The following is a 10,732-nucleotide window of genomic DNA, read 5'->3' as shown; positions in this document are numbered from 1 at the left end:
TGTTGGCTCTTGATGAAAGTTGTTTTCTCTCCAGACCATAATATTGATTATAGGATAACAAGCGTGTGGAATTGTGGCCCCTGATGAATGTGGAAACGTGGCAATTTCACAAATTCCTGCAAATAAATCCGACATTTATAGTTTGGATTATATTACTGTCAAAGGATTTCTCTTGAAATTGTCAAGAGGGGAGTTTGCGCCCCCTACTGGAAAAACGAGGTAACAGAAATCACTGTAAACCAACACTATTGTCTTATCTTTTTTGGAAAAAATTCTATTTTAAAGACATTAGCAGTTTCCAGTTTTTTTTTTTTTGAAAATCAAATATTCTGTGAATGGCAACAAGACACGAAAAAGCTAAAGCTAACAGCTTAAAACAGAGGGGAGAAAAAAAAATCTGCCACCCCCCCAAAAGAAACCCCCAGAACCCTAAATTGTGAAATAAATAGCATGAAAAATCCACAACAAAAAACTAAATAGAAATTAGGTGAAGAATCAAAAAAAATGTCCAGTATAAAAAAAAGGAAACATTTTCAAAAAGGATACACAAATAAAGTGGTGACAAACGGGAACCTTGGAAATTATCGAAAATATCAAAGTGAGCAATAAAAATAAAAGACTGACCTTTTCCCCAAAGACAACACAAAAAAAAAACCAACCCCTCTCCTTTGTTTCATTGATGTTTTATATGCAAAATATTGTTGCAATTATATTCAACATATGTCACATTTGAATAATGATATAACTTTACATACATTTTCTCATATTTCACATTACATACATGAAAAAGATCACACTTCTAATTCACTTCCTTTACAGTAAAGTATACATGCTGACGCCCGGGTGGCTAGGGCTTTTATTTTGTAGAAAACTTACAGTGAGTTTGTTTTTGAAAACCAGAGTGCAGGAGGTAGCCATGGAGACACAACCCCCTTCATGCACTTATAGAATTTTAAGTTAATATTGTTTGGAAAGTTGCGTATGTTCTTACAATTCGCCAACAAAAACCCAACAAGAGGCCTTTTCTTTTCCATATCTGGTAAAAGTGCAGTGAAATAAGGGTCGTTTAAGACGGCAGCAAACCTTTTCCAAATATCTCTACATTAATTCAAAGGCTTGTTTTCTTTTCTTTTTTTTTTAAACCTATTATGTCGTAGAGCACTTGGCAGTCCTTGGCACATTGTAAACAGAGCGATTTGACCCAAAGGTGCATCACTTCAGTTTTTCCAGTGGAAAACAAAAAGTCCAACACTGGATTTGAGGCTGCTAAAAAAAAATAAAAGGAAAATAAGATAAGCTGGACTTTTAGACCTTTCAGAAAGGGGGTGCTGTACAAATTCCTTCTGTCCATCAGTGCTGCCCCTCATCCAAGAGGCTGAAGTTCAGAGGGCAGGTGTTTCTGAGCTACAGTTTCTATAAATCCTTGCTGCAGCAACACATCAGTGCCATCTAAAATGCATTTTCTTCTACTCCCTATCCACTAAGTGATCCCCAAATTTAGTTTCAGGAAACCAAAAAGCAAAAGAAAATTGTGACACTAACAAGCGTTTGGCTCAGTTTGATCGTTAAGGTCAAAAAGGGACAAAGAAAGAGGATTTTTATCAAAAAAATTGATAATTAAAAGGGAACTATCCCCTTGTATTGATCAACCATTTCTGAGCTTTGTTTTCTGAGATTGTAAAAATCTCAATGACTTGTTTATTTCAACTTTGGGTCAAGTTGCAACTTCTATACTTCGGACAGAATTCCGGTCAGTTTCATATTTTGTTCATAAATTAATACTTGTAAGGAGTGTAATTCAGCCCGCTGCCATTGGGCGGATCAGTGAGCCCCCTAGATCAGCATTAGGGCATCGTGTTTTGCTTCTGAGATGTGAAAGTGAAGGCGCTCAGATGAAAAACGAAATAACCAATCAAGGTGCAAATTGATTAATTGATTTGAGCAATGTTGACCCTTCACAATGAAATCTTCCTCATCGCCTCAACAATATGTCCTTGACTCTACCCTTGTTTTTCTCCTCACCGCTCCTCATCTTCCCTCCTCTGCCGGCCGAGTTTCAGATTTCAGCTTGACAAACTCCTTGGCGACCTCGTCGGCAGGCCTCTGGGACAGGATACGCATCACCGTCATGCCCGTCTCGTCCGTGTGCACGCGGGGCCCCAGCGGGCACCAGCACACGCACGTCTTCCGGTCGGCGACGTCGCGCAGCTGGACAACGGCGACGCCGACCACCCGGTCCGCCCGACCGAAGCAGTAGTCCTTCACCGCCACGTGCAGCTCGTAGCAGTCCGGAGACTCTTTGCCCAAAACGCTGCAGACAGGAAAAGGTAACAAGCATGCGGTTACACATAATAAACCAACAGGGGACGAAATAGTTGGGATTTTTAAAAAACAAACTTCTTATTTAATCACCTCTTAACAGTTTGACACATTTTCAACAGAAATTTTGGTTTATATCCCAACCGTCTCACATACTTCTTGTTGTGAGGCTCTTGTCAAGCAGCGGCCATGCAGGCTAAGCTTAAGAGGAGCCTGCTACCATCCCTTCATTGCCAGATCAATGGTCTAGAGCGGGTACCGCCACACGAACCCCTCTCCTGGATTCCAGTCATCTTGGCGGGAAGACCAATTACCTCCTTATTGTTCCCGAGTTCTTCCCATGTTGATGTATGCGAGCCACCGCGCCCGACCGGCCTGCTCCCCGACCAGTTTATGCTAGCTGTCCTTGCAAGTTCCTCATTCCCAAGCCCAGAATGCCACGTCTGACCTTTCCTCACAAGTTCCTAGTTCCCAAGTCCAGAGTTCGGCGTTTCGTATTTCCTCGCAAGTTCCTAGTTCCATAATTCTACATCTTACATTTCCTCTCAAGTTACTAGTTCCATAATTCTACGTCTTAAATTTCCTTGCAAGTTCCTTGCTCCATAATTCTACGTCTTACATTTCCTTGCAAGTTACTAGTTCTTGAGACTCCCACGACTATGATTGCCTTTCTTCTAGTTAGTTCCTAGTCCCTGAGTCCAGAATTCTACGTCTCACCTTTCCTCGCAAGTTCCTGAGACTCCAGTGACACACCCCCAGAGGTAACCTGGATTCAGCGCAGTCATCGGTTCGCTTCCCTTGTAAATAAACCCCTTAATATGCCTTCCCTCCTCAGAGTGTGCTTACATTTGGGTTAGGCACCTGCGAAAAATCATGACCGAGCAATCTGGCACAAAAGGCTGACGGCAGGTCCCGTTGCGCTCAGCCTGATGAGGCCCGATGATCCTCAGGTGTGAACTGCACGCCTGCGGGAGTCCACCCTCCTGCTCGGCTGCTGCTTGACAAGAGCCTCTGGTGGAGACTCATAACACCGGATCCCAACACCTCTTATCATTTTGGAATATCTTTTTTTACGTGTTCTTATTTGTACTTGTATTTTTAATTACATTTTTTGGGGGGACAAATTCACAGGTAGTTAGTATATATTTTTAAATAATTTTACCAGTTCCTGGGTATTATTCAGATATTTTCTAAAAGACTTTCAGTTGTACTTTTGACAAATTACAAGGGTTTTCCCCACCTTATTTTTTGGGAATTAATAATTAATTACGTGTCATTTTCAGCAAATTCTGGGGTCAAATGTAATTTTTTTTGTAAGGACCTCTTTAAAGAATTTGATATTTTTTTCTGAAAATTCAGTGAATTTTGTTTCATTTGCTGACAATATCTCTCAATTTAATGCAATTGTTTTGAACATCTACTATCCAGATATCAATACAGTGTCCCATTACGATATGAATCCCTTTATATACGAATTTTTAAGATACAAAGTGTGATTCAAGCAAATTTTATCCTTAAAATCTGAAAAAAAATTCATGATACAAACATGACAGTGAGAAAATCAATATTTAAAATTTGCGCGGTACGCGCCAAGAGAGCTCCCTAAACTCGAATACGCTTCATGACATCGGTGCATCTTCTGAAGTGGCACTGCAGGCGTTGGAATTAATTCATTTTTTATCATTTTAAATGGAGAAAATGAATTTAAGATAAAAAAATGAACATAAGAACCCACTTCTGGTATGAATTAAATTGATATCTTAAGGGACCACTGCAGATAGATAAAAATATTTTATAATTTTTTTTTTCCTCAGCCAGTTGACATTTTGTCAGACTCACAACTGGAAGGATTCGTTGAACTTTGCCGTCCAGCTGTTGTTCTTGGATTTAGTGTTGAACTTGCGCTTCTTGTCAGCGAGGAAGGGCCCGACAGCGGAGACTTCCACGAAAGGCCGGAACATTCCTGACGTTTGCCATTTCATGTCGTTGACTGCAATGACTGGGACGCAAAAAGACAAAGAAACCGTTAGTTTGTTTACATTAATATTGTTGGTAAAATGACAAGAAATTAAAAGTTTCCTTGGCATCCAAACCAAAAATTTCAGGTCAGATGTTTTGCAGCAGCATTGGACGACTTCTGATGTCTGTTAATGTTTCATAATCGGTAAATTACACAAATCTCCCAGACACCAAAAAATAGACTTCAAATTTTAACTTAATTTTTTTAATTTAAAATTTCCCAAAGCCCAGTTCAGGCCCTCTTCAGAGGTCAGGTTTTTATTTATCTATTTATTTTCTTATTTTTTTATTTTATTTATTTTTTATTTGATTTTTTTTAATTTATTTAAAGTTTCTCAAAGCCCAGTTCAGGCCCTTAGGAGGATGCAGAAGAATGCACCATGAGATGATTCCCATATATAAGATTAATTTTCTAATGCTTTACTCCCTGGGGTTTGTGCGGTTGTCTCACCTCTGACGGCCACCTTGCGTTCCTTCCCAAGCATCATGTCGATCTGCAGCACAGCCTCGCCGATGGGCTTCTCCACCCCCGACCCTGCGGACCAGCAACACGCACACAGGTCACGTGACTGAAACACCCCTCCCTCGTCATACAAATACACGACCATCATGGAGCGACGGGCGTTTTATTTGGCAATCTAATGAAGCTAAGAATAAAAAAATTTCAGCCCACCAGATGCTTGAGAAGAAATATCGTCAACGAATAGGAAATTCCAAAAAATAATGAATAATCATTAAAAAAAAATCTAGTTGTGTTGTTACATTTCCTTGAGTTCTAAATTTGTTTTAATTTCAGCGCTCCTGAGAATAAAAATGTCTAAAAATAGTGATGCGGGACGATGCAACAGGAAGCTGAGAAGACACTTGCCTCGATCAGGTCGGATCTTCTCGTTGCCAGTGATCCTGATGCCCATCCCATCATGCACTGGGGCAGAGACACATAATGAATATTTGTGTGTGTGTGTGTGTGTGTGTGTGTGTGTGTGAGAGAGAGAGAGAGTATAGCCATCTCTCAGAATGATGTGTGAACATATTAACATGAAATGGTTTGCATATATGTGTGTGTGTGAAGATATAACACTGTTTTTATTGCGTGTGTGCGTGTATGTGTGAATATTGTGTGTCACATGTATGTGTGTTCGTGTCCCCATTCAATGACAGTAGCACGTTAGTACATGTGTGTGTCCACCTTGTGATTGCTGTGTGTGTATATGTGTTTGACATGTGTGCGTGCGCATGCATACATGTATGTTCCTACCTTATTGCATGCATTCCCTTGTGCACTTGTGTGTGTGTGCATGTGTATATTTGTGCACATCTACTGTATGTACTTTCTAGCACCAAGTGTGTAAGTGCATGTCCGCCTTGTGCGTGGTGCATGTATGTGTGTGTAAGCTGGGACGTGCATGCGTGTAGACATGTGCATGCACACTTGTGCTTGGTTCTATCCTGAGCGTGTTGTTTACAGGACTGTCTCAGAAAATTATAATATTGTGATAAAGTTCTTTATCTTCTGTAATGCAATTACAAAAACAAAAATGTCATACATTCTGGATCCATCACAAATCAACTGAAATATTGCAAGCCTTTTATTATTTGAATATTGCTGATTATGGCTTACATGTTAAGAAAACTCAAAAATCCTATCTCAAAATATTAGAATATCATGAAAAAGTAAATTTTGTTTTTTTAAATGCATTACAGAAGATAAAGAACTTTATTACAATATCCTAATTTTATGCTGTAAAAAAAAACAAAAAAATACTTTACAAAAGTAAGTAAGTAAGTGAGGATTTTTGAGTTTTCTTAAGATGTAAGCCATTACCAGCAATATTAAAATAATAAAGGCTTGCAATATTTCAGTTTATTTGTAATAAATCCAGAATGTATGACATTTTTGTTTTTGTAATTGCATTACAGAAGATAAAGAACTTCTTCACAATATTCAAATTTTCCGAGACAGTCCTATATATATGTGTTTTGGATATGTGCCTTTTTGTGTTTTTTGCACAGCTTTTCATATGGGTGTGTGTGTGTGTTAGTGTGTGTTTGTGCGCTTGCACGTGGGTCCACCTTGCGAGTGCTGCGTTGTGACAAAAGTCTTGATCAGAGCGTCCGTGCTCTGCGAGTACAGAGACAGGGCGTAACGCAGCGAGGCCAGCTCGGGGCTTTTCTCCACGAACGCCTTCTTCAGCCCGTTCCCTCCGGCATGGAAATATTGCTAAGACCACAGAGCACCGCGTCCAGGGACAGAAGAAAAAAAAAAAAAGAATGAGATGAAGAATAACGGACGTCGAGGCTTGACACGGTCGCCGTGGCGTCTCGGCCTACCTTGATGGTCTCCAGCCCGGTGTCGATAATCACGCACTGTTTGTGTGTCAGTGTTTTTGCTTCACCTCCTCCCTGTTGAGATGTGGAGAGGAAGATGTCGAATTTTATTTACTTTCCAAAACATTAAACTCGAACCTGGGTTTAAATGAATAAATGAAAATGATATATTTTTAAAATTGAAATGACACCAAGTCACTTCTTTGACAGACACCTGTATTTTGGTATTTTGTGTATGGTGTGTTACCTTCAGGTTGGACAGTCCTTTCGCCGCTGTGAGGAGCTGTGCTCCCTGCGGAGGGAAAGTTAGTTAGTTGGTTGGTTTGTTAAGATGTGAGCAACTTTGTTAACTTGTTTTTGAAATTAGATTTATTTTGTTGAACAAACACAGAAACCAAACGAGACAAACATCCGGATTGAACTCATTGGTCGATTCAGGCCTGCACCAGGGAGAAACACTGCTGACTTTCACCACTAGAAGGCGGCAGAGATACGCAAAATGTAAGATCTGCTGCTTAACTGGCGAAAACAAGTTAAAATCAAATTTCTTCTCTTTCTATGGTTTGTCTTACTTAAGGCAAATTAATTAATTCATTTCAAATTATTATTATTTTTTTTTATATTTGGCTTTGGTTACATCTTAAAGTTTAATTACTTATCTCCCTTACATATTTGTTTTATTTTCATAAATGTTGACATGAATATTCTAACTTTTTTTTGCTTTTCTTTTTCTGGTGATTTGACAGTCTCAAAAATGTCAAAATAAAATAAGTTTGCTGAAACAACAACCCCCCCCAAAATACTGATGTGATTAACTGTCAAAAGTATAAATCTGAAAATAGAAGTAACTTTCACTTTACAGTTTATCAGTTTACTGAAATCCACCTCATCACTATGGCAACTAAATAAGGGTCTTGATGTAAAGTTGATAAAGCCTGCATGTCTAAAAGACTTTTTCATTTTTTCACTGCGCCTTTTTTCCCCATTCGTTTTTACCAGGCTATCGTTGCTTTGAGGCAGAACGATGGTTTTCTCCAGGCTTCCCAAGACGATCTTCCACAAATCCTTCAGGATCCTCTTCAGCACCGTCTTCTCGCAGATGTCGGCGAAGACACTGAGACTGGATGGAGAATTTAAGTTAGCACTCCTCTGCCAGCGAGCTGATTCATTATATCGTACCATATACCATTTTGGTATTACTTACTGACCTTTTGTACTAAACTGTACAAAAAAACAAAAACCTCTGCTGGTACTCTATATTCATATTACATATACAGTGGCCGGTTAAGATACGAATGACTTTTATATCCAAATTTTTTACGATAAGAAGTGCGATTATTCTTGAAATACGAAAAAAAAAAAAAAATCCATGATACCAATGCGAGAGAGAGAAAATCAAATTTGAAATTTGCGTGATACGTGCACAGCGAGCTCATGCAACTTGAATATACTTCATGATGCCGCCGTCTTTTGAATTGGCGCCGCTTGCACTCACCCTGTAGAACACATCGCAGCTTCCAGCATCCCTCGGCCACTTTGTCTGTGTAATTACGTACAGTATGCATATTGTGTCGCGTTCCTATCTCCTGTCTGGCATTATTTTATAATAATAATATTTTTTTTACAATAATCACGGGCGCTAAGATAGTGAGTGGTGAATCCAAAAAGAAGCTTTCTATGGAAATTAAGCACAAGTTGAATTATAAATACTAAATGAATTAACTTGGTTTCTGTTATTTTAAATGGGGAAAACTAATTTAAGATATGAAAACAATCAATATACGAACCCACTTCTGGAACAAATTCAATTTGTATCTGAAGGGACACTGTAGATGGATGAAAAACATGATTTTTTTTCAGACAATTCCTAAGCCAGTTGCATTTTGACAAATGTCCAACTGTGAGGATTTATACATTTCAGTCTTCATGCTATCAAATGTTTGCATCTTTTCTCCTTACCAGTCGTTTGTATCTGCATGCACTTCATACCTCATAGCTCAATGTTTAATGTAACAGTGCATTTTATTGTATAATTTGCACCGTATTATTATTATTATGTAAATGTCGAGTCACTGTGGAATTGTGAGAAACATCTTGATTCCTCTGTATGTCTAGTAAATGTGGAGAAATTGACAATGAAGATGACTGACATTGCGGCATTAATCAGATTTAACCTGGGCGTCCCTGTGGACTGGCACCCCTCAGGGCTCTATCCTGGGGCCTGGGATTTTCCCTATTTTTTAAAAAAAATCTGTTAGCTATTTTGCACTCTCTTGCGGTGTCTCTGAACACATCTTTCCACCTTTTACTTCTACAGCTCATAAACAACAAAAGTCTGCAATTATGAGGTAATATATCCCCTGGTATTAGCATTGGTTGCTAACAGGTGTTTTATTGCAGGACAAGAGTGGCAGCCTGGAAGAAAAAAAGCGTAATTCCTAAACAGAAGCAAAATTTGATGAACTTCCTATTTTGGGTTTGAAGGCGGGATCAATGTCCGAAAATACCGGAATGTGACATGAATGTGAAGGCCACATGTCGTTCAACGGGCAATCGGATTAGAAGAAAACTAAATAAAGGAGAAATGAAATCAAGTTTTTAGGGAAAGGATTAAACACCAAGTTGCGGGCCGGGCTCTGTGAGTTTGGACCTAAAAGTCACGCTAGACAAACGGCTCCGGGGGCTTCGGTCGCGATGGGCTCAATAACTCGGGGTGGTTCTCGTCTCGAGAGATTCACGGTCGCCCTCTGAAAATCGCTGGAAGGAAAGGCGGCGCAATCACGTTGATTGATGATCTTATTGGAAAACACTAAAAATTCAGACAAGGTTCTCCGCCTGCTGCATTGACTGTAGGTATGCTTGTGTGTGTGTGTGTGTGTGTGACTTACTTCCCGTCCAGGAACTCCATGAGGGGCCTCAGCATGGTGTCGGCATCCGCCTCCGCTGTGTTGTGGTTTGGAGGGCCCTTCATCTGGTAGAGGATCTCTGCCGTCTGACGCATGCAGCCGTTGATCCGAGACTGGAAGCTGGGCGACACCAAGGAAGTCGCTGAGCGGTCCGGCATGGTATGATGGGAACATTACAATATCGGGAATATTGTGTGTCTGTGTGTGTGTGTGTGTGCGCACTACCTCCTGGCGAACATGGTGCTAAAGTTGTCCAAGACGGTGTTGAGTTTTATCTGCAGCTCGTTCAGGATGTCGGCCGCTTCGGTGTCGAGCTGAAACGTCCGAAGAAGAGGAGGAAGAGCGGGAGGATGAAGGTCGATGTTAGGTTTCTAAAGCTCAAGTCAAAAACCTCACACCCTTTAACAGCAAAAAGTGATTTGCGGATGAGCACAGGATTTTGGATTTATTTTCAGAAACCCTAAAGGTACCGCGCCTTCTGCTTCTTTTGCTTCTAATAAAATGCATCCCAAACTCTGATGCTCGAACCACATTCAGGCGGCAGAAGAGGCAAAAAAAAAAGTGCCAATCACGCCCCGAGTGACAACACGCAGCAGCCGGATGAAGAGCCAACGAGGAAAATGTTAAAAAGAAACTGCGGCAGAAAAGTCAGACGTGAGTGAATGTGTTTTCAGCGGAAACGAGACGATTCAGAGCTGGAAAAAAAAAAAAAGTTCAGGCTTAAGTAAGAGGTTGAAAGACATAAGGGGGAATAAAAAGCCCGGGTGAATGCCGCATTCTGATTGGTTGCCGGCTGTCCATTCATTCCCAATATACGACTGAAACATCGCAAGTGACATAGTCAAAGCCTCCTTTTTATACTTTTTTTATTTTTCCCCCCATCAAGGCTAATTGCCCAATTACTGTGATCAACTCCTGCATTTATTTTTAGCCAATGTGGAAAAGAAAGGCAGCTTCCATTTGTGTGTGTGTGTGTGTGTGTGAGTGTGTACGGGAATGGAGTTGCACTTTTCATCACAAAGCGCAAAGTTAGCAGTCGTGTCTGAAATTCCACACGGTAACTCGCAACTCAGCTACAAGACAAACGAGGTTTCAAAGATGTTTCTTAAGATGTAAGCCATAATCAGCAATATTAAAATATAAGGCTTGCAATATTTCAG

At 40.1% G+C, this 10,732-nt stretch overlaps 1 protein-coding gene across 1 annotated transcript in view; it reads right to left on the bottom strand.

The window, feature by feature from the left end:
* Positions 1–696: 696 nt before the first annotated feature.
* The window catches only part of LOC147221548 (uncharacterized), a 124,150-nt gene continuing 114,114 nt past the window's right edge, over positions 697–10,732 (bottom strand). Inside the window, exons 42-51 of the mRNA XM_086169208.1 lie at positions 9,798–9,886; positions 9,555–9,692; positions 7,663–7,786; positions 6,914–6,958; positions 6,670–6,741; positions 6,412–6,559; positions 5,207–5,263; positions 4,790–4,873; positions 4,159–4,318; positions 697–2,311 (exon numbers count right to left, since the gene is read on the bottom strand). Coding sequence (XP_086025334.1) covers positions 2,029–2,311; positions 4,159–4,318; positions 4,790–4,873; positions 5,207–5,263; positions 6,412–6,559; positions 6,670–6,741; positions 6,914–6,958; positions 7,663–7,786; positions 9,555–9,692; positions 9,798–9,886 — 1,200 coding nt within the window. The 3' untranslated portion in view covers positions 697–2,028. The remainder of the gene's footprint in view (positions 2,312–4,158; positions 4,319–4,789; positions 4,874–5,206; positions 5,264–6,411; positions 6,560–6,669; positions 6,742–6,913; positions 6,959–7,662; positions 7,787–9,554; positions 9,693–9,797; positions 9,887–10,732) is intronic.

Source organism: Fistularia commersonii, chromosome 22 (genome assembly GCF_037954325.1).
Source record: "Fistularia commersonii isolate RoL2024-O1a breed Wild chromosome 22, RoL_Fcom_v1.0, whole genome shotgun sequence".
Classification (NCBI taxonomy): Eukaryota; Metazoa; Chordata; class Actinopteri; order Syngnathiformes; family Fistulariidae; genus Fistularia; species Fistularia commersonii.
This window is presented reverse-complemented; position numbering and strand designations above follow the sequence as displayed.